Here is a 24,441-nt window from a genome sequence, read left to right on the forward strand (position 1 = left end):
TTCAAGCAAGCCTGGGCTATGTAATATAGCAAGCTCCTTTCTAAACATAAAAGATTTAAGAATAATTTGTTTTTTAATTGTAGACTATTGCCAGGTGCTGGTGGCTCACATCTGTAATCCTAGCTACTCAGGAGCCTGAGATCTGAAGATCATGGTCTGAGACCAGTTAGGCAGGAAAAGCTGGAGACTCTTACCTCCAATTAACCACCCCCAAAATGGAAATGGAGCTGTGGCTCAAAGTGATAGAGTACTAGCCTTGAGCAAAAAGGCTCAGCAACAGCAAGCACCCAGGCCCTGAGTTCAAGCCCCATGACTGACACCCCCCCCCCAAAAAAAAAAAATTTAAGCTTAACACTTGCTGTTAGTACTGCTTTCCATAGAACCCATGAAGTTCATTGCTTGTTCTCCAAGGAATAAAAGAACATGACAATATTTACTTAATCACCCAATAAACAGTCAATAGGCAATTGGCCCATACCAAGTTGGGGGTGTTTTTTCAACCAAGCAGCCATTCCTAGGAGAATTGCTATCCTGTTTGAGGCAGAATGTTCTGAAAGACTGTGATTTTGAATCTGAATATTTATTTGATCAATATATTCAGATTCATGTTGGGATCATGTATATTGGCCATACAGAATTTAGGGTAGTGGTACATCAAAAGAGAAAGGTGCCCATAGCTCACACCTGTAGTCCTTGCTACTCAGTGGATTGTGGTTTAAAGCCAGCCCTGGCAGGAGAGTCTATAAGACTCTTACTTCCAATAAACTTGAAAAAAAAAATCAGTAAGTTGAACTGTGGCTTAGATAATAGAGCAATAGCCTTGAGCCATAGAGGCTCAGGAACAGAGTGCAGGCCCTGAGTTCACACTCTAGGATAGACACACACAAAGAAAAGGTGCCTTGTCAAGAGATCTTTAGATAATACTTGTCCATTTACCAGTGCCATTAGATGTATGTGTGGTGGTTTTAGTGACTCCTTCACATAGGGTAGAGTCATCTGGCCCCACTCAGAGTAGTGGCCTTGTAGGCCAGCATTTTTTTAGACAAGCAAGAGTCACTCATGCTGTATTTTACCTATGAGCAAGCCACTAACAGTAAACTCACTAACCAAAACAGGGGGCTTTTTTTATCCTGAGGGCTACTGGTATCAAGTTTCTAAAAAAACAACAAAAATACTGCAGTTCAATTTGTCTGTATAGGTTTACTTTTTTACTAGGGTATCAAAACATAAGTGCTAGGGGAAAGGGGGAAATGAGGGAGGAGGTAACAAATTGTGCAAGAAATGTACCCACTGCCTTATGTATGAAACTGTAACCCTCTGTACATCACTTTGACAATAAGTAATTATTTTTTTAAAAAAACATAAGTGCCTTTAAATGTAGATTTTTCAAATCAGCTGAAGTCTCACACTCCTTTTTTCTTTTCTTTTTGTTTTGTTTTTTTTTTTTTTTTTTTTTTTTGGTGCCAGTCCTGGGGCTTGAACTCAGGGCCTGGGAGCTGTCCTGAGTGTTTTTGCTCAGGGCTAGTGCTCTACCACTTGAACCACAGCTCCACATCCAGCTTTTTTGGTGATTAATTGGAGATACAAGTTTTAGGGACTTTTCTGCTTGAGGTGGCTTTGAACTATGATCCTCAGATATCAGCCTCCTGAGTAGCTAATATTACAGGCATGAGCCACCAGTGCCAGCTTTTTTTTTCTTCCACCTATTCCTTTCTAAAGTTTGCCTGATCTTAACTTTTAATTCTTAGGATTTTAGATCAGCAGAAGAATTAAAGAGATTAATCTTTTTAACATTAAGTCAAGTATAATCTACATATTTTCTTGTGGATAAATTCTTTAGAGAATTATTTAGTTAAAATAGTTCTTTATTTAAAGAAATCCCCTCCATTGCTTTTAAAAAAACAGATGGTCTGAGCCAACATGAGCTCAACAGGAGAAATTAAGTTTCTTGGTGAAGATGAGCAGCATCACATCACTGGGAAGCATTCCAACAGCTGTATGCTATTATAGGAAAACTGTAAAAGAAATGGCTTCTTAACTCTGGGAAGAGAACTGACTACGTTGCTCTCTTCTAAGGAGGTGTTAAACAGGTTGCAGTACAAAGCATTTTTCTGAGTGGTGTTTTTAAATCATCTTGATGGTATGATACTAGCTTTTTATTCTTAATGGAAGAGGAAAGCTAGGATCATTTTTTAAAATTTATTTTTCATCTGATTCTGAGTATCAAAATGAGCTAGGGTGTTTTGTTTGTTTCTTTACTCACAAATTCTGAGGTTATTTATTTATTTGCCAGTCCTGGGGCTTGGACTCGGGATCTGAGCACTGTCCCTGGCTTCTTTTTGCTCAAGGCTAGCACTCTACCACTTGAGCCACAGCTCCCCTTCTGGCCATTTCTGTATATATGGTGCCGGGGAATTGAACCCAGGGCTTTATGTATATGAGGCAAGCACTCTTGCCACTAGGCCATATCCCCAGCCCCTACTCACAAATTCTGTACTTGGCTCATGGAGGTAACAGGAAGTGTTCCAAAACAACAGTTAAATTTCACTAGTAAGGACTCCTTTTGCCAACCCAATAGTATGTGAGACACCATCAGTAAGTGGTTAAACTTGGTGGAATATCCCATTAATCATATTCCCACAGGGAAGAATGCCTGTTAACAACTGATAAACAGTGACTACTTGGATTTAAGTAAAGATTTATGAGGTAGAATTTTTCATTATTAACACATGTATATTGTAGTCCATTTAACCCCATGTGATTTTTATGGTAAGTGAAAATGGAAGTGCAGTTGCAAAGGAATTCCACCTTCATGTCCAGTCTTCAGTATGTTCTGGGCAAGTATGCCATGTAACAGAATGGCACTGCATAGAACACCTCTGGTCCTCTAGTGAAGAGATTGAAGGTAGTTTTATATTTCTCCTCCCAAAGGATCAAGAACATCCTTAGAATCGAAGCGGGGTGGTTAACAGGGCCCACATTCATGGTGGGGTATCACTTGACCCTCACCATCAGAAGGTCCCCATATGGAGTGTCACTGGGTTCTTCTTGTGCCCCTGTCCCCATCACAGTAGAGGAATAGGAGAAGGTCTTCAGGCCCTCCATAGCACAATATCTCTCATCTCAATACCTTATTTCCCTTACAAAAGGGGCAGTAACAGCGCAGAGCTCCTGCTGTAAGAACTGTGCTGGTGGCAGGCAGGGCTGCCGTGAACTCTCTTTTTTTTTAATGTATCAGAGGTAGAACTTTCCATTGGGGCTCTGCAAGACCAAGTCAGCATGTGACATTGTGAAGTGCATGCACACAGACACCTGTGTTCCCAAGTGCATTTTAGTCTCCTATCAAGATATACAACCAGAGAAGTTAGTGGGGTTTTGTTGTTGTTGTTGTTAATGCTGTTTTTTTCCCCTTTGAGCTGACCAGCTGAGACTTAACACCCTCACCCTCCCCTCCAGTAATACTGATATTCTTTGAGAAGAAACTTAATTGTCTCTGGACTCTGTCTGATTGATTCCCAGCATTTTATCCCTCATTAGAGTTCATTGTCAGAACACTGTGGTCTCTGAATCTCCCTGGTTAGTCCCTCCATTCCTATTTGAATTGATGCCCATGATCCTTCCTTTGTTTTTTTTCCCCCTGAAAGAACTGAGTTATCTAAAACTGAGCATCTGTATTTCTTATAAGCCCTTATAACTTGCTTCCCCCAACTCTTGACAGTCAAACAGACACACCCACTCAGATAGGTACACAAACTCTCATATACACAGAGTGGGAATCTCAATGACTTTTAAGCAATAAACTTACCTCATGATTGAATGAGGGGAAAAAAATGAAGCCATCCTATTGAGAACCAGATTGTAAAACAAAATTTGTTCTTTTACTCTGTGTGATGAAGTTTTAATTTTGCCCCATTTACTTATGACAGAACTTAGGAAAGTGGAGACTCTAAGACACTTAGAAGGTAGCATCTTCCTCCTCCCCTCCCCTTTGCCTCTGTGTTTCTTTCTCTGATTTTCCTCTTCTGATCACTGCAGTCGGTTGTGGGGTTGGAGTGCCGATGGGCTATCGAAGCACCCACCTCCCTTTTCTCAGCCTAACTCAGTTCCCACCGCTCCCTCCCACAAGACTCTCAGGCGCTCTTACTCTCCCAGGTAACAAGCTACCTGTTAAACTTGTCAGAGGTGTCACAATATTACTACTGTTCCAAGGTCGTCTCAGGTCTTTTAGAGAGCCTCTCAGCTCCTCTATTGTGGAGGAACTCCTTCACTTAGCCTCACAGAAATGGACCCTTGCTGAACAGTGTGCACAGTACAGCGTCTTGGCAGAATCCCAGAAGTGTGGCTGCTGGCATATCTCGGACTGTGACCATTTTACCACCTAACCAGAGCCTTTTGGCTAGAGCAGTGCTCAGCCCCAAGAAGAAGCTCACAAAATTGGTCCCATCAAGGGAGGCTGTGGTGAGAGGAGCTTCTTCCACCTGCTTCTGAGGTGCAGACGGTGTTCTACTAAGGAGTATATGAACCTGCCCTACCTAGAACTGCTTGTATCACTGTCAATCCTGAGGTGACTACTTGGACATATCACATGGTGATAGTCTGAGCATACAGGTCCAGACAGGAAGCCCTAGGAGGTGACATCACTGTTGCATCTCACTAAAGGGGCCCTACTTCTAGACAGAAGAGTGGGCAGGCCTTCCCAGTGTCCTGCCATGGGTGTTGAGGAAGCTGTTGGCTCTGCTTGGCTGTGAACATTTAACAGTGGCTAATGCCTGTAATCCTAGCTACCCAGGAGGCTGAGATCTGCAGATTGTGGTTCAAAACCAGCCCACACAGGAAATCTGTGAGACTCTGATTTCTATGTAACCACCAAAAAGCCAGAAGTGGAAGTATGACAAGCCCTGAGTTCAAGCCCAAGTCTTGGAGAAGATGAGCTTCTCTCAGGTGTTTAAACTAACATGGTATCTGTAGTACTGCTAGGATACCATGTAGTATTCCAGACCCTACCTGTATAAGGTCTCTGAGAGGGTTTTGTATAGGGTCTCCTGAGAGGATGCCTTCCTTAGAAGCCCATTGTCACGTGACGAGAGCATGGCACAGTCCAGCTGTCACTGCTTTGCGAAAGGAATTTATATCCAGTTCTCTGAGAGAGTTTGTATGGATCCCAAAAGAAAAGTAGTCTGTAACTTTAGAAATGTTCCACAGACAGCTTCTGCAGAATTATATGCCTGCTTTTGTATTTTCAGAATACCAAAGCTGAACACAATAAACAAGTCACCTGCATGTGCTAACTCCTTTCTTTTAAAGTTCTGAGAGTAACTTCTGAAGTATACAGAGAATCCTATGGTGAATGTTTGTAGATATGCAGTTAGGCAAGGTGACAAGAAGAATGTTACCTTAATTAAACTGAACAAAGCACATTACTCTTTTTTTCTTGTAAAGGTACCTCTATGTGTAGATCAGTTTATTAATGGTTTCCCAATATGTCACTCTAAATGCTTCTCACCCCTGCCAGTCTTCCAGCCACCTCTCAGTACTGCTTCTCCAAAAAACATCCCAGACCAGCAATCATCATTCCCAAAGTGCTCAGTAACATGTTGCTCTGGCTCACTGGCGGCTAACAGTGCATACTCACAATTCTGCAGGCATTAGAGGAATGAGGCGCTGACTTGAGGCTTTTACCTTTAAGACAGGTAATTCCAACAAGGAATCTATGCCCATCTCTTTGCTGTCAGCCAAAACCCTATTGATTTCCCAACATGACATTTTCTTCCTCCACTCCCTAGAGTCCTTATCCTCCAAAATGACAAAGAGAAAAGCTTTTAAACAGCAGACTTATTTTTTCTTGGTGCTTTTTTTCCTCAGAGATCTGACTCTAAGCTCTTCCCACCACTACCTGGTCCTCTGCAGAGCTGCATTGGGTGGTATAGCCTGACCTTAGATCAGTGACTGTGGACTGATTGGGTAACTTTTCCTAATCTAAAAAACCTCAAGGGAGCTCTTTTGAGTATCTACTCACAGTGTTTACAAGTGATCAGGACCTGGCCTTTAACCCAGAAAATTATGTCAGGGGATTGTCTTGGAATTGAAATGACAGACTGTGGTTGTGGTACCGGTGCCAGGTAAGGTTTGCCTAGCACAGACTCCGCTCAGGCAGCCTTTAGGGCCTCTATACTGTTCCCCGAGATGCAGGGGCCACTATCCAGCAACAGCCTCATGGGAATTTGCTTTGTCCTAAGAAGTAAGGACTCAGAATTATTGACTTGAAAAAAGACAAATGAAGCCAAAATATTCAAACAAGAGAAACCTTGTTTTGTAGCAGTGGACAGTGGTTATGTCCTACCCGGAGCTTACAATTTCAACTTCATACCAATGGGACACTTCACTTGAGACCACAAAGGAGGGGTCCAAAGAGGGTTTATCACATCACCATACTTGCATGCACCCTAGCTCCTGAACTGTAGGATCCTTTATTATTTTCAAAAGAGGCTATTGAATGGTCAAGTTAATTGAACTGAAATGAAATATTTAAAGGAAGTTGAGATTGAGAATCCAGAGATGAATTATCTGAAAGCCAAGATTCTCTAAAGCGACACATGGAAAGTAATATTGTGACATCCCTTAAAAAAACTTAACATTCTGCCAGACTGCCTCTTGTCCATTCATCATTCTTTCAGTTTTTTTTGTTTTGTTCTTCACTTTTGCATGGAATACACTATTATTTTTGGTGGTTGTGATTAAAAGCATTTTAAGGCATTTTTTACATCTTGTATATCTATCTCTTTTTTTGTTTGAGTCAATACTCAATCTTTGTTTATAAAATCAGTGTACTGCCCAGATGTATAAATGCCTTTTTCCATACATATGCTGGTATTATAGAGTTCCTAGGAAAGAGGCAGGAGCCACTCTGTTCCTTAGATGTGCTTTTTGCATATCTGGAGCATTGCCTATAAACTCAGAACAGAAAGAGACCTTGAGTTCCTTATTCCTCATCATGTTGGCAGATATATGAGATTTCAGCTGCAGACATGTTCAAGGTTCACATTCCTTTTCATTGGGTGCCAGAGCCAGTATTTGAGTTGGCATGTATTTCTGTGAACTTTTCACATGCAGTTAAGGCATGTCTACCCTCACTTCCTGGATTGTATCAAAAAAGGTACTTCTGTCTGGGCTAGTTTTTCAGTTTTAGACAAGTAGCTTTCATTCTGAGAAAGTTTGTCTTATGCTTCTGCAGAGTTTGACCAGCTCTAGAAGACACCTAGACCATTGTATCTTCAGACAGCAAAGATCACACCACTCCAAGTGATACTTCTCTAAATCGTGTGTGCATGCGCACGCGCGCGTGCGTGTGTGCATGTACACATGTGCTGTCTTGAGGCTTGAACTTAGGACTTGGGTGCTGTCCTTGAGCTTTTTTGCTCAAGACTGGTGATCTACCACTTGAGCCACAGCTCTGCTTTTGGCTTTTTCCCACCTGGACTGGCTTCAAATCATGATCCTCAAATCTCAGCTTCCTGAATAGATAGGATTACAGGCATGAGCCACTGGTGCCCGGCTTCTCTTTTTTTAAGAGAAGGAAAGAATTTAATAAATTAATCTTACTTGTTTTTAAGCATTGAGATTTCTTGTGCAATGCACAAGGGTAGTTGTGTTATTACAATTAAGAAAGATCCTTGCCAGTAGGTGTCTCATTCCTTTAGTTACTCCTCCTTTGTAGAACAAAAAGATTGACTTATCCTTACTCATAGCCATTGATTTTTTGGGGTATGCCTAGCAGTTCTCAGTATAGTTTAAGACTTTCTGCAAGTTACATTAGACTCATCAGATCTTTTCTTGAATACTTAAAACAAGTGACGTTTAATTTTTTTATTACTTCTCCTTGGATATTATGTCATGCTTTGCTTTCTTTATAGTAGTATGCCCATCCTGTGCTTTGCTTTGTCTCAATAAGCAACAATGACAGCTTTTACTCCCAGAACCCTGTTTGTTTCAGTGCACTTTTAAACATCTTATGGACAATTCTGGTATGCTGCATTACACCAAAAGGCTTTCATCTTTAACATATTTGGTTCACTTCGTGTTTTGCTATGTGCAGTGTCTCAAAAGACAATTGACATCACTTTTCCATGAGAGAAAATACTTCTTTTAGAAGTGATTTTAGATGTCTATCTAGGAGTGTGGCTTTCATCTTTAAAGATCTGCTTTTATTAGAAAACTCCAAATGGAATCATCTAAAAGGGTCTAATATCCATGGCAAGTTTCTAGGTTAGGCCACATGAGAATTAGACTCTGAAGACTCCAGGAGCATGGATATGGCTTTGAGTAACAGTGTCACTTTGCCTTGGGTTTTTAAAATTAGGTTCTTGGAAGTGGAGGTGTGGCTCAAGTGGTAGAACAACAGCCTTGAGCAAAAAGATCTACAAGATAAAATTAGGTTCTTCCTAGTTTTCTGGATTGGATACTGGCAAATCCTAATGTGTGAAGTTGGTTTTTCTGCTCTGAAGTGTGTTTGTAGTACTCTGTATTTCCAAAAGACTTAAGTTTGTACATTTGGGACCAGTAACAACCAAACCACTTTTTTTGCATCATTAAAATAAGGAAATTGTTTTCCACTTTTATTAATTTGCGCATTTAGTCACCAATGTCACTCTTTGAGTTTTCACATTCTTGTGGTTATTATTGTTTCCACTAGTTCTTGATTGCTGCTGTAATATGTTTAAGGCCAGATTTGACAAAGAAGCTGTATAAGTATCCAATGCCTTAACAAAAGATTTCTGCTTTCTATTCCAGATCACCTAAAGAAACAAAAATATAATGATACCTTATTCTGCAAATTACTAAATAGTTAATGTCCATATCTCAATTTTATGCAGATACCTCAATTTAAGAAATAAAATATTTTTGATCTTTAGCATGCTGGACTATGATACAGAGAACCTGAACTCTGAAGAAATCTACAGTTCTCTGCGTGGAGTTACAGAAGCCATTGAAAAGTTTAGTTTCCGAAGTCAAGAAGATCTGAATGAACCAATTAAGCGAGATGGCAAAAAAGACTGTGATATTGTAAGTATTCTTGGCTAATAGAGAACTGAGTGTCAAATAAATGATAGTTTCCAAGTCTTCTTTCTGAACCTGACTGCCCTGATGGTCGTAGTTTTTTTCCCGGTACTGATAACTTTTTTTTTTTTTTTGAGTCCCAAGGCAGTTTTACAGTTTTTGAAAGAGTAACTCTCAGCCTGCTTTATTTATGCTAAATCTATTTTGTTTCTATGATATGATCAATGGTAAGCCTGTCCAGCCACCAGGCTGGCCTCTCTAGGAGCTCCAATCTTATGGGAGAGGCAGCAAATACACAGGATGATGCAGTAGTCATAGCCAGGGCTCTGCATACAGAGCCCTGACAGCCACTTGTGGTGCTCAGTAAGGATGGGCTAGAGAGGTGATGCCACCCTTTGACCTAGATTCTGAAGGTCAGGAGTATGCCATAGTCATAGAGTAGATCCTGTGGGAAGACCAAAGCAGGGAGGCCGATTGTCTTTTGAGACACTAAAAATAGCAAAACATGAAGTGAATCGTGTGCTAAAGAATGGGGACTGGGAATGTGGCTTAGTGGTAGAGTGCTTGCCTAGCATGCATGAAGCCCTGGGTTCGATTGCTCAGTACCACATAAACAGAAAAAGCCAGAAGTGGTGCTATGGCTCAAGTGGTAGAATGCTAGCCTTGAGCACAAAGAAGCCAGGGACAGTGCTCAGGCCCTGAGTTCATGCCCCAGGACTGGCCAAAAAAAAAACATGAGTGAATGTTGTTGACATTGAGGTTTAGGAGCAAGTTCTAGAGACAGCTCAGAAAAAGTACCTAGCCCACACCTTGACTTTATTCTGGGACAGTGAGACAGATTTTTTAAGTAGGGAAGTAATTAACTTTGTAGGAAATGGAATTTTAGAAAACATGAGCAGATATAGAAGTTTGGAGTCTTCTGGGCTGTAGAGCTTGTGCTAGTTTGATTCAGTGAGATAGTTTATAGGAAGGAGAAAGTGTATGATAATGGATTTAGCTGTGAACATATGTCTTTGGAGATTCCAGGCTGGACTTGAAGCCAGTGACTGAGGCCAGTTAGATCTGAGAGACATAAGAAATGGCTTGCTGGTGAACAAAGAGTGAGTGAGTGAGTGAGTGAGTGAGTGAGTGAGTGAAAGAGTGAAATCTCCAGGCACAGGGTAGGATAGAGTCCTGAGGGGTAGCACAACCAAGGAAAGACAGCTGGAGATGAATGTGGGATCACAAAAGCTAAGGGAAACTTTCTTAGCAAGGACATTCCAGGCTAGAGGGCTCCATTAGTAATTTGTTCATTTGCTTGATTGACTTTTACTATATGCATTAAGTATTCTGTGTTAACCTACGTTTTACAAATATTTATTTTCTTGGGAGAATTTTGATGTAGAATCAAGACCCTACCTTTGAAAATGAGTCTACTGTTTGGACTTTTATGTTTTCTTAAATAATGTATACAGTCTATAATTTTCCAAATTCAATTCCTTCCAGGAGTCCATTGGCTTTGGGATCATAGTTTAGTGCAAGAGAAAACAGATTACAGTGGATTGTAATCATTGGAGCATAATGAGAGTCATTCAGCTTTCAGCTGGAAGAAACTTGACTGGTGTCCATACAATGGGGGAGAGTGATGACTGAGGGACAAAAACCCTTTGGGGTATAGGAACAGGAACAATGAGCCTGGTTCCCCGAGTGGCCTTAACTGAGAAATAGGGTGGGTGGGTTTGGAGGAAGGAATGGGTATACAACATTGTCACTGTGGCTCCTACTTTATGGACAGTAGAAAGAGGCCTGCTGTGGAAATGGGCTTGGGAGTGGAAGGGTGAGAGGAGGAAGGGAAGGGAGAGACACAGAGAAACACAGAGAGCTTTCCACAGCCCCTAAAGGAACAGAAGTGACTGGAGAAACAAAAGTCCTACTGAGAACAGTAGAGACCTTAGGAGAAGATAGATACACACAGGATTACTTGATCCAATTATATATGTAGAGTGTGTGATACTTAGCGAGGGGAAATAAAACCCTATTTGTAGAGATAGCAACTACTAATATCTGTTTATACCATAATTCATCCTACATACTTACCTCTAGACAGACCCAATATCTTACTTTGAAATGTTTAGGTATTTTACAATTTTTCAAAATATGAAAAGATGCTGATTAGGATTGAAAAAAAAAGAAACTTGACAGAGAGAGGGCCAAGAGGTCAAGGCCCAAGAAGCATCACATGTCACATTACCATGGGCAGGGGATGGTGAGGAGATGGATGTCAGGGATGATGAGTTAGGGAGAAGGATGCTGATAGGCATGCAGTGCAGTCATCCTGTGGCATCTGCAGATCTTCATTGCTCATGTTCTGTTTGTGAAATGGTACAGTGTTTGCATTATACATTCCCCCTCTCACAGTCTTAAGGCATATCTAGATTACTTAGTATATAATGTGAAAGCAATGTTGAAAGTTGTTATATTGCATTGTTTAAAGGAATAATGACAAAAATAGTGTGCTCATCTTCACTATAGTCATAAGGTTGTTTTTTTTATGCCCCCCCCTCCATTTCCATTATGGTTGTATATTAGTGATTTAGAGTAGAATTGCTTAGTGAGAATGAATGAATGAATGAATGAATGAATGAATCAGGAAGATTCATGTGACCCATGGAGTGAAGATAGAACTCTGAGAAAGGAAGAATTCTGTATGAAGCCACAGGATTTCATGGCTTTCACCAGGGAGTTAGAACCTGAATCAGAACTTGACCACCTGACTCTCAGAGAAGAGTAGCACTTTCTCAGTGGTCCCTAACTCAGGCTTAACTTGCACACTAAAAACATATGGACAAATAAAATAAGCCAGTCACAAAAGGGCTAATTCCCTTTGTATGTGGTCTAGACAGATTCATAGAGACAGAATGTCTATTGGGGAGGGGGACAGGAAAGGGGAGTTGTTATTTAATTGACTAGAGATGGATTTATTGAAGGCGATGAGCAAGTTTGAGTTGTCCATCAGTGTGAATGTATTTACAGTGATATATGTATTTTTCCAATAGCTATGAAATGCGTTAACATGTCACAAAACAGTTGTGTTTTGTTAGCACAAGTAAAGTTTGGCCACGGAATCACCAATGTGGTCTGGCTATGTGGGAATGTGTCCACTGCTGTCTCTAGTCAAACTGCCTATTGCCAGCTCTTCATAAGTGCCCCCCTGCAGTAGGGGCTCCTAGACGAGAGAACCTAGAGAGCAAAGGGCTCAAAACCATGGCCACAGGGCCATCAGAGAACCAGGACTTGAAGATGGTTGTCAGGATATGTATAGGGAAAAAACAAAACTCAGAAAATACTAAAGATTTATTGTTCTTTGGCATGGAGTCATATAAATATTCAAAGAACGAAAGAATGATCTCTGTCTAGAAGACACTGAATATCCCTTGTTAAAGATGAAGTGATGTCCTACTTAGAAAGGAACTAGTTTAAGGATGGTTAAATCACTTTAGTCTCCACTGGGGGGCAGGGGGTGCTTCTCTCAGTAGGCATGGCTTCAGGAGGAAGGCCCTGCTGTTGACACTGGAGTCACCACCCCTTAGTGGTCCACAGCTGCGGTCTTGAGAACCAGCAGTGGAGGCATAGCCCTCCCTTCCCAAGGGACTCTTCAGTGACATAATATTTATCCCCGAGAAGATGGATGAGTATAGCGAATCACCAAATGACAAAGAAAAGCAGATTTTATGTGTAAATGGGTGGGTGGTTAGATACAAATGTCAACATATTCTATTCCCTTTTTGGTAGTTCCTGAATTTGGTAGACACATTGAAATAGCAGTAGTAGATGTTCTTTTGCCAGTAGCTAGGCTTCAGATGAAAATCTCTGGTCCTCTTAATTTTTTTTGAGTTTTAAAAGAAAAAGTGGGGGCTGGGAATATGGCCTAGCGGTAGAGCACTTGCCTCACATACATGAAGCCCTGGGTTTGATTCCTCAGCATCACATATATAGTAAAAGCCAGAAGTGGCGCTATGGCTCAAGTGGTAGAGTGCTAGCCTTGAGTAAAAAGAAGCCAGGGACAGTACTCAGGCCCTGAGTCCAAGCCCCAGGACTAGCAAAAAAAACGAACAACAACAAAAAAAGGTGTGCTGCAAGTCCCACCAAGGAGCTGATGTGATGTGCTGTGCTGTGTTATGCTGCAGGTATCCCGTGATGGAGGAGCAGCCTCACCTGCCACGGAGGGCCGGGGAAACAGCGAAGTGGAAGGAGGCAGGACAGCTCTGGACAACAAGACCTCTCTCCTCAACACCCAGCCTCCTCGAGCCTTCCCCGGACCACGTGCTCGGGACTACAACCCATATCCCTACTCAGACACAATCAACACATACGACAAGACGGCCCTGAAGGAGGCAGTGTTTGATGATGACATGGAGCAGCTTCGCGATGGTTTGTCTCTGCTTGATTGTCCTCTCGCAGAAGTGCCTTCCATGAGTCAAATCAGCCCTGGGTGCATGATCAAACATAAATAGAAACCCTGAGTCTGTTTTGGTTAGTCATTTGTTCAGAAAAGCCTGCTCCATCCCTGCTGTGTGCTTTGGCAGGAAAGGCCCACAGCGAGCAAAAGCCTAGGCAGTCCCTAGCCCCACAGACCCCATCACACAGCTGGGTCAGGTTCAGTGTCACGGCTGTGCATTGACGGCAGGCCAGCTCTGCCATCAGGGAGAGTGGAGTAGTTGACAAGGGGTAGCCCGAGGGAGGGCATCCTCTTCTTTTTCTTTTTTTGTTGGTTGTGGGGCTTGAACTCAGGGCCTAGGTGCTGTCCTGAGCTTTTTTGCTCAAAACTAATACTCTGCCATTTTGAGCCTCAGCTCTAACTTCCGGCTTTCTGGTGATTAATTGGGAGATAAAAATCTCATGGACTTCCTTCTCCGGGTAGCTTTGCATTGTCATCCTCAGGTTTTAGCTTCCTGAGTGGCTAGGATGAGACAACAGCACCCGACTTGTCTACCTTCCTTAAAGACCTCAGCCATGGACATGAGGTCCTGCCCGTGAGGCTTCTAGTCTCACAGCAACCTGTTAGCCAGGTTTTCCTGGGCCATGTTTGACTTCAGTACACAAGTGGGAAAAAAGGAGCTGACATCACTACATACCTTACACTTAGTGAGTGCTCAGTTAAGAGTCACCTCTTCATTATTTCACTGAGATAGAAGGAATTGGCCCCATTTTACAAATAAGAAACTGAGTTTTAGAAAGGATAAGTTATTTGCCCAAAGTTTAGCATTGTTCTGGGTTTTCTCTGATTTACATGTTAAGGTCAATATCCAGGGATTAGAAGTGAATGTAGCTCAGTGGGCAGAGTAGCTAGCTTAACTAGTTTGGGGCCTTAGGTTCAACCTCCAGCACCATTTTTAAAAAAAGAAGTGTCCATTAGTAAGTATCCAATTTGTAATTGTGTACTGGCTTGAGGGTATTTTATCTGAAACTTGTTTTTATCTTTTCACTTGGCTTATTTGTCATGTTTACTTGATTTTTTTTTTTAATTTCAAGTTTCTAATGACTTTTAAAAAGCCTGCTTTCGGGGATGGGAATATGGCCTAGTGGTAGAGTGCTTGCCTCATCATATACATGAAGGCCTAGGTTTGATTCTTCTGCACCACATAGAAAAAATATAGAAAAAAACCAGGAAGGGCACTGTGGCTCATGAGGTAGAGTGCTGTCCTTGAGCAAAAAGAAGCCAGGGACAGTGCTCACTCAGGCCCTGAGTTCAAGCCACAGGACTGGCAAAAAAAAAAAAAAAGCCTGCTTTGTTTCCAAGGCTGTTTGTTGTTGTTCAAGCTTAAATGAAGAATGCACTGAATTAGAATTCTGTTAAAACACTTCACATCCAGGAGGAAATGAGACTCCCTGGTCCCAACCAAACTTGCTAGGGAACTGATTCATAAGGCAGACACTAGGGTCAGCACCAAGCTGCAAAAGTGACTGTTTATGGAGAATGCTGACAAGGAAGAGCAGTCCTTGGTTGTCCAAAGCAGGCCAGGGCTTTGCCAACATAATCCCGTGCTCATAGCAGCCCCACATATGCCCGGACGTCTTGTTCCTATGCAGAAGTGAGAAGTGGGCTATTTTATTCACTTTGCTTGTGCAGTTAGCACATCATTTACTTCCCCAATTATTGATCTTAATTAAGGTCAAATAAAGTTTAGCGTGTCAGTTACGATTTATCCACCGACTATGTACTAAAAGGCTTAAGGAAAAGGGTAGGAAGGCAGGGGCAAACGGCAGGTTCTGACATTACAACTTCCTGGTGTGTTTACTTCCTAATCTCAGAAACTAAGTAAACCTATGAGTGCATGATTGCACTCCTGAGTGCCTAAGTGTAATAATTCATCTCATTTGTGTTTTAGCCCTTCTTTGAAAGTTGAATATTCAGAATTGAGGTCTTACGTGAACGTAGAGAAAGGAAGGAAGTGTCTTTATGCTGCTCATATATGGCTCAAAGTCCCTGCTCGTAATGGTGCTAAGGGATCTTGGAGAAGTTTTCCAGTTTTATCTTTGAATAGTGCACACATCTTAACTGGTACTTGCTCCCTCTTTTGGACCATAGCAGGACTGACAAGTCAGAGGTGATGGTTACTTGAGTGATGATCACTTGGGTGAGGCTGATACTAGAGTTTATCTTTGTACTGAGAGCTGCCATACAGAGTTTGGGAAAAGATGGTCATACAGGGTTTTCCCTGTTCTGCTAGGGCCTAGTTCTGGACTATGACAATGGAGGAAGTCTGGGTAAAAGGTCAAGGAGGGTTTTTGGAGGGTATCTTCAAGATCTCTCCTCTTTGTCTGAAGTAGAAAGGAAATGATAGGAACAAGCAAAACACAGAATACCAATGCTTGACAGCTGGTCTGATTCTCTGTTTCCACACTGACTTGGTGAGGAGTTCTGCTAGGTATTAGCTGGAGCCAGGGACAGGTGCACGAGCTGTGTGACTGCTATTTCCTTGTGAGGTGATGTCTCCTGTGTCTCACCAGTTCCCATCGATCACTCTGACCTGGTGGCTGACCTGCTGAAAGAGCTGTCTAACCACAACGAACGCGTGGAGGAGCGGAAAGGTGCCCTGCTGGAGCTGCTCAAGATCACACGAGAGGACAGCCTGGGTGTCTGGGAGGAGCACTTCAAGACCATCCTGCTGCTGCTGCTGGAGACACTTGGGGACAAAGACGTAGGCACTGGCTGGGTCCAGAATGGCCCCTTTCCATGGAGCGGGTTCTGTCTGGTTGGGGTTGGCTTCAACTTTCTTTTGTGGATTACACTCGCCGCTCACATCAAAAGCACGTATTTGTTCAGTTTCCACTGGATCTCTGAGCACCTGTTAGGTAATGTTTGTCAGCAATGGGCTGTGTGCTGGCCTACGTGCAAGGTCTCTGCAACCAGAAGTGTGGTAGTTGAGGGAAACTGCTTCTGGCATCCAGGGACTTTAATACAGGGTCATTAATTTCTTTACCTTTCTAATGTAGCCTTTTAGCATACACATTCTTTGAATTTCACTTTTGTTTCATATGAAGTTGAGAAATAGAGAAGTTTATTTTTTGTTAAAAATTGTAGTCCACAGAAGTCAATCCTGGCTCACCCGTGTGTGTTAACAGATCCAGTGATCCTAATTTCTGGACAAGTGACAGGTGCCACCCACGTAACAACGTAGTAGTAACTTTCAAATGAAACTCGCCTCATGCTTGGATATTTGGCTGTGACACATATACATTATTCACTTAAATATCTCTTAAAGGGAGAATGAGCTAGTCAAAGTCCTGCTTTCTCTTGCCTAAAGAGCCCTTCCTTGCATAAAAAGAACCTGGAATAAATCTTGAGAATTACAGAATTAAACTTTAAAAGTGATAATCCTTCTCTCCACATTTACTTTGCCTGGGCTAGCAGAAACAATAACAAGTGCACATGGTAAGGAACTAGAGGACTAGGACTAGGAGGAGAGCCAGGAAACTAAACACAGTACACAATAACAGGCCAGCCCCAGGGCCACAGTGGTAATGACTCTGGTGGCAGGTGGGGGAAGGGAGGACAGTGAATGCTATGGTAACTGGAATTGTTTCCTAATACTTAGGATTAAGGTTTTGGTTTAGAGATAAGTAAAGACAGAAGGGGATAGCAATAAAGGATCTGTATTAACTTTTCCTAAAACAAAGTACTAGCTATGGAAGCAGTTACTCTTGGCTGGGCTTTATGAGGAGATAAATGATGTCACTGAGAGGGCAGGTGAGTCCTGTATTAGTGTGCACATTGTACAGATGAGTGACAAAGAATCAGGATATACTTCTTGGCTCTGTTTAGTGTAAACTCCACTCTCTTTTCTTGAGATTAGAAGTCTGTTTGGCATGGCTTTCCTCCAGACACATGACTTGGGCCTTAAACAACTCAAGGTCTGTCACACCTGTGATCTCATCACATGGATCAGGTATAGCCACAGGTCACCAGCTGTCCTGAGTTCACAGCCTGCCGGGCCATAGCCATGAAATTGTTGGATGGTTTCAACTTGTCCTTCGGTATATTTAATAGAGGTTAATTTGTATGCTCAAGCCTCGGGACATCTACAGTCCCATGAGACTGATAATGAACTTAGATATATCTTCTTCACTTGGTCTTGAGTGTAAGGCACATTCAAGAAGCCTTTGTGGGTCCCTCCTAGGTGCTGGATCCTAAGAATGTCACCATCAAGCACAGCACTTGCTCCCCTTGGAGCTGGCTATCCAGAGAACCTGTGTCACATAAACCATGGGCTTTATGTAGAGGGGTTTGTGACGTGCCAGGGGACTCAGAACTGGGTGCCATGGCCTTGGGGACCCACTAACCAGTACGTGTGGCTATGTTCTGTTTATTGTTCAGTGAGGCTTCCTTTTCTTTCATATCTAGCATTCAATCCGAGCACTGGCACTGAGAGTTTTACGGGAAATTCTTAGAAACCAGCCAGCAAGATTTAAGAACTACGCAGAGCTGACGATCATGAAGACGCTAGAAGCCCACAAAGACTCTCACAAGGAGGTAAGCTTGCCCTGAGACAGGGATGGTAACCACGTGGGGCCAGGGACAGCTAGGCATGGAGAGAGGGGACTGGGAAAAAGTGCTCAAATTTTAGAAAACTAAAGTCTCTTAAGCTGGGAGGTGATGGCTGATTCCTATAATCCCAGTTACTCAGGAGGCTGGGCCTGATCTAAAGGACTGGGTTTGAAGCCAGTCCAGGCAGAAAAGTCTAAAATTCCATCTCCAACTGCCTGGGGGAAAAGAATTTAAAAATATTAGAATTGTGGTTCTCAAGTGGTAGAACACCAGTTGAGCAAGCAAGCTGAGCAAGCAAGCCAAGCAAGTGTAAGGCCCTGAGTTCTAACCCTGGTATTAGGATAAAATGATCTTCCTTTGAAGTTAGCCTATGTTGTACTGAGTGAAATTCCTGTTCCTGACATCTGGGCCAAGCAGCTGCACATTTAAAATGCCAGCATCCCTGTGGCTCCCAGGCCCCCACTTAAGCCTACCCTCCTAGGAACAGGCAAAATGTGCTTCTTGACTTACTGTATGCCAAGGAGGGAAGGTGGGTCCTTGGTGTCACTGGCTCATTGCTTATGACTTGTTTTACTACTGTGGTTCCCAAGTCCTTGAAGTAGCTAGAGGCATACAGAAAGTAGGGAGCTGTCTTGCTGGTATGAGTTCCATAACACCCTCCAGGAATAGATGCTGTGGTAACATAATTGCAGATTTAAAACTTTAGGAAACTTCAGATGACAAACAATAGGTTTGACTGCAGCGAGTTATAGCCACTGGCTCAGCTCAACCTCTTGGCTCCAGAGTAACTCTTGGGAGCATGGTTATACATTAGGGGGTTTTGGATTAGAGCAGTTCTTTTTCTCAAAAAGAGTGAGACCCTAAGGAGTAGTTTTTTTCTTGGTAGTTGGCTGCTTTAACAGTGACTGCTTTGACCTCAGATCTCCAGAAGTATAACTGAGCAAAGGCCGGGCTCCTGCTCTGGCTGGGCAGCTCTCCACCTGCCAGCACAGCACAGTGCAGCACAGGGTACATAGGTGGTAAATGTGCTTTCCCACTAGTTACTTACATTTCTAAAACCTGGCTGGTTGCGTGGTGTTTGAATAAAACTCTTTCCATTTACGATAACTCACTGGAAAAGAAAAGGCCTGGATAGCCTAAGATCAACCTAATTGTTCCAAGATGGAGGGTACCCGAGGAGAGGAGCCTGCCCATTCATTGACTGGTAGAATCAAGGTATGAACCAAGTCTTAGGTCTCTTTTAAAGGACAGCTAGTCTGTGCTGACTTTTTTAAAACTGTAAAAGCTTGTCTTTAATGAGATTATGATCATACAGTGACGTGAAACTAGTGCTCTTTTATCTCTAGATATGATAATGGTTGTGATTGGAATGGGAGAATAAGATGAAGAAAATATCACTCAGCAGTGGTGTTTTGATACTCTCCTGACCATTCAGCTGGAAGGTCCATCTTTAAATTGGGTACCCCTGATCTTGAATACTTTGACAAAAGACTCTCAAGTATAAGTCAATAGAAATAGTCTATCTACTGTTTTCTTGGGGTGTTTTGATTTCTCTATGCAAGATAAGAAATTTAAGAGAGGACATCCTTTAGTATGAGGTTCTCTTAAATTTCCCAAGGGAGGAAGAGAGTAGGAAATCTACCTCGGGCAGTTAACCTGGAACTAGGTAGCAGGAATCAGTTATCCTGGAATTCCCATAACCGAGAGATGCCCACACTGCTGCTACTGGTAACTGGCACAGCCATTGGAGGGACATTGTGTCCTGAAAGTCACTGTGTTGGCAAGCCTGGCTGCTTTGCATTTTTTTTAGCCTGCTTTGTCTCTGGCACCCTTTCTGCTTCCTCATGAAACTTCAGGCTATCACATTTACATTGCCAGAAGCAGCTCAGACACCTCAGTAGTTAGATTGTAGGCTTTGTTTTTCCATCTTTCTTTTCCTTTGAAGTTCTTTGACTCTTTCTCTTATTCTAACCATTCTGTCTCCAGTCCTGGTTTCTGCTCTCTAGGACAGATTAGTTATGTACATGGAGAATTTGTTTGGTGGCCATCTTGTGGATGTATTAATATTGAACATTATTTCTCTCTAGTCTCATATTTTCTCATCATGACATTGCAGACCTATATCAGAATGGACCCATCATATTTTCAGAACCAAAGATATCATCTGTTTTCTGGTCTGGTCAGTACTTCAAAAATATCTTTGTCCTATGGTGTGGCTCTTCCTTCTTAGAGGTGAGGTGGTTTTGTTTTCCTACACAAACCCAGGTCTCATTAGATGAGACCATTTCACCAACCACTCTCTCCTGCCAGCAGCTGTGCCAGTCCCTATACCACCACACACCATGGTGCTAGCTGGGGAAGTGTAGCAACATAGGATAACTTGTAGAAACAGTTTCGGGAAACTGAAATGTGCTGTAAAGTTATCAGACAAGATGGATAAACAAGGCTGATTATAAGAAGGTGGCTTGTTTTCTCATCTTCTAAGCTAGGGTTGGTTTTCTCAGGTTCCTTTCAAAGAAGCTTCACATGTCAAATGCTTTTTTCCCTGCATTGGTGTCTCAGGCACTAAATCCACCCAAGAGCCATCTGTCTTAAGACTTCGGAGACGCTGTGCAGGGAGACTGATGGAGGATTTAGATATCAGTTTAGAGCCTGAGTTTTAAACTATGCTGTTTGTCAGTTTAAACATCATCTTTTTATAGTCCCTCTTTGAGTAAGTAAATCTCTTCCATTATCAAAGCCTTTTTGTCCTTTTAGAAGATAAACATTGCTATTGAGTTTTAATACCCGTAACATTAATGAAGTTTCTATGGTTTGTAGTGGTGTTAACGTTTAGCAAACACATTAAAGAGTGGTGAGCCATTATAACCTTGAGCCCACTTTATGTTTTTTTTAAGATAACTTCATTCATTTGAACTCTTCATTTGGCATTTGTAATCTTTGTTGGGGCTAAAACAGAATCACTCTTTTGATTAATAAGAAGAAAAGGTTTTTAGCAGAATTAGTATTTACAAGAAGATTATAGGGCAATATGAAGTATGGAACTAGAGAAAAAAACCGAGATACTAGTCTGGCATCTGGTTTCTTTCTCTGTTATCGATGTTCAGCACTTTTATATGACTCTAAAGAAGCAGGACTGCATGAGAATAGTCATGCTTTGATGGGATTTTTTTTCCTAGGTGTGCCGGTACTGGGGCTTGAACCCAGGGTCTGGGCACTATTCCCTAGCTTTTTTACACAAGGCTGGCACTCTACCACTTGAGTTATATCTGTCCTTCTAAATTTTTGGTGGTTAATTGGAAATAAGAGTCTCATGGACTTTTCTGCCTGGGCTGGTTGTGATCCTCAGATCTCAGCCTCCTGAGTAGCTAGGAATTACGTGTGTGAACCACGAGTCCTTAGCTCTTTTCTTTTTTTTTTAAGTCTTACTGTGTAGCCTTGGTTGGCTATGAGCTCCTGATCCTTCCTATCTCAGCTTCCCAAGAGCTGAGATTAATAGGCTTGTGCCACTGTACCTGGCTCCAACTCAACTTCTTGAAGATATTCCATAGTAAACATTTGATCATCAGACTTAGTTCTCTCTCTCTCTCCCTCTCTCTCCCTCTCCCCCCCCCCCCCCCTTCTTGGGATGTGAACTCAGGGCTTAGGCACTGTCCCTGAACTTATTTTGCTCAAACCTGTACTCTGTACCACTTGAACCACAACACCACTTCTGGATTTTTCTGTGTATGTGGTACTGAGGAATCAAACCCAGGGCTTTATGCATGCTAAGCAAGCACTCTAGCACTAAGCCACATTCCCAGCCCCAGACTTAGTTTTTGTGAATGTTGCCATGTTAACAAATATGTAATTACATTTGCTTGCTGAACAAGGAAAAGGTTGCCCAGCTGTGGTAGCACACCCCTCTCAAATAGATCCCAGCTACTTGAGAGGCTGAGGCAAGAAGCTTGCTTAGAGCCCTGTACTTTAGGGCCAATCTGAGAGGTATGGTTAGACCCTGCCTCTTGCTAGCATTGATTCATGTCATTATACTGTCCTCAAACATTTGTCACACACCATGAGTGGTGGTGCATATGGCATCAGAATCTAGCTTCAGGTTGCTTGTTGCTTGGGTAATTTGGGAAATTGGATTCTCAAATAAGACTTAACTGATCTGTCTGTAGGGATTTGTGGGTGGGCATGGGAGTGAGGGGAACATGCACAAGCACACACCAGTCGTGGGGCTTGAACTCAGGGCCTGGGCACTGTCCCTGAGCTTCTTTTGCTCAAGGCTAGCACTTTGCCACTTGGACCACAGCTCTACTTCGAGCTTTTTTTGGGTGGTTAATTGGAGACGTGCGTCTCATGGCTTTTGCCCTGCAGGGCTGTGTTTGAACTGCAATCCTCAAATCTCAGCCTCCTGAGTCTCAGTATCTAGGATTACAGGTGTGAGCCACCAGCACTCAGTTAAGGATTTTATTTGTAAATCATTTCCAGGTAAAATTTGTATTTTATAACGTCAGAGAGTTACAAAAGCAAAATCAGAGCAGAGTAATTTTTCTAAGATAAGCATACTTCCTGGGATTCGCTGTCTGGCTTTGCCCAGCCAGCAGGGTGTGTGTTGTGTAGTCCTTTGAACATGACTGAGGCCAGATAAAAGCAGTGGTGTGCCAAAGGGTGCAGACCATTCCGATCATTGAGCTGTTGTTTGGCTTCCGGTGACAAGTGAAGTCCCTAATCTAGCTTGTGTCCACTGGCCCCCTGCATTCAGGAATGGCCCTGAGTAGCCTCTCAGGGCACCAGCTGTGTATACCCATGGTCTTGGGAAACAGTATATACCACAGGGGCCTGGAAAAGTCACACCACTGCACCGGACCTTGCTTTTTCCTTATCTGTTAGCCCTAGGCCTGGACTAGGTGGTTATCTCTGTCTCATCCACTTCCAAGATAATAGCACTTGCTATTGAGTAACACATCTAAGTCCTCCTAGATTCAAAATCTCCAGTTTTCCACAGACCTAACCTTGGGATTTGACTAGAAACTTCATTTCCTTTGGAAATTCCTGATATTTAATGAACAGACAAAACCAAAAATCTAGATCATTTCATTGAGGGGTTCAAAGTTGCCAAGACAGCAGTCTGATGCTAAGAGCATGAGCTCTAGTCAGTGTTCTGTCCCTGACTGAGGGGAGGGTTTGGAGAGTAAAGAATGCAGCACTCAATGCAGCACTATACTGTGGTTGAGTTCATTGTGGCCAAGACTTGAGGTATGGTTCTGAGAGACTAGCACTGGGAGCTTGGAGCTGGCTAGAATGGTCAAGAAACAAGCTCAGTAGAGAGGAAGAAAATTGGCTCAACACTGAGCAGTGGGGCATGACTTCAGGAGCACTGCCTCTCTGGTAGCATCATGCTCTTGGTATCAGGTGGGACCTTTTCCCACCTTGAGGGTTTTTGCAGTGGGCCAAAGCCCATGTCCAGTTCTGAATGGCAACATCCAGGAGGATAGTTCTCTTCAGTGGTTTGGGAACCAGGAGTGATACCTGCCCATTAGCTGACCAACTATCTAGTGGCCGAACCCCTAAGTTTGCAGTTGGAAGACCTTGGTCAGCACATCCCTGTTCACTAGCTGTGTCCAGCACTTTGGACATCTGAAGGAACTCAGCAGGGAGGGCAAGTGCTTTGTGCCCTGCCCTGTGGGGCCCACATAAGTCAGGTGAGGTGGCTGGTGCTGCTGAAAACTGAAGATTGTGCTGTCTTTGTGTTCTTCCATTGAAGAAAGTAGACTGGTTTGAATAGAATTGTTGTCCAGTGTTTTATATAGAGCAGATATAACCACATTTCTCTAAATACATCTAAGAGGCAAAAAATTCAACTGAATAAGCTCTTAAAATTCCAAGAAGAAGTGTGACTTGTATCCTTGGGCTCCAGTTTGTTTGTAGTCTGTGCATACGTGTTCTGGCCCACTGGTAGCAGTAGGCTTTGGAGATGGACATGAGTTAGGAATGCAAAGAGGAGCCTTGGGTCTGCTCCTACCATCCCACTGAGGAGCAGCTCCTCCCAGGAGTCACTCTTCCATACTCCATTTGCACCTTCAGGCCTGATTCCTACACACTGGCTCCCACCTGAGCCACACTTGAAGGAAGCTACCTTTGCCCAGGATTGGCTGGTCCAGGCCATGCTGTGATGGCTCTCCTGTTGAAAACCACTACCCCTCTTATGGTCTTTGAGATCTTCATTTAGCATGAATGCATTTTCATGGCAAGTATTAGAGATGCATAATGTTCTATAATCCAAAACATTTTTTCAGTGTATTTTTTTTGTTTTCTACAAAATTATTTTTTGTTATTATAAAGGTGATGTACAGAGGGATTACAATTGCATA

General features: G+C 42.6%; 1 protein-coding gene across 13 annotated transcripts in view; it reads left to right on the forward strand.

Annotated features, from left to right (window-relative positions):
- Positions 1–24,441, forward strand: part of Clasp1 (cytoplasmic linker associated protein 1) — a 252,343-nt gene that overhangs the window by 213,737 nt on the left and 14,165 nt on the right. For 12 of the 13 annotated variants that reach the window (XM_048368810.1, XM_048368809.1, XM_048368813.1 and 9 more), the window contains 4 exons: positions 8,910–9,060; positions 13,221–13,464; positions 16,045–16,235; positions 17,939–18,067. In XM_048368810.1, the coding sequence (XP_048224767.1) occupies positions 8,910–9,060; positions 13,221–13,464; positions 16,045–16,235; positions 17,939–18,067 (715 nt within the window). Of the gene's footprint in view, positions 1–4,035; positions 4,153–8,909; positions 9,061–13,220; positions 13,465–16,044; positions 16,236–17,938; positions 18,068–24,441 lie in introns of all 13 variants that reach the window. The other variant, XM_048368821.1, reaches the window with a different exon arrangement.

The sequence above is a fragment of the Perognathus longimembris genome, chromosome 20, assembly GCF_023159225.1.
Source record: "Perognathus longimembris pacificus isolate PPM17 chromosome 20, ASM2315922v1, whole genome shotgun sequence".
Lineage (NCBI taxonomy): Eukaryota > Metazoa > Chordata > Mammalia > Rodentia > Heteromyidae > Perognathus > Perognathus longimembris.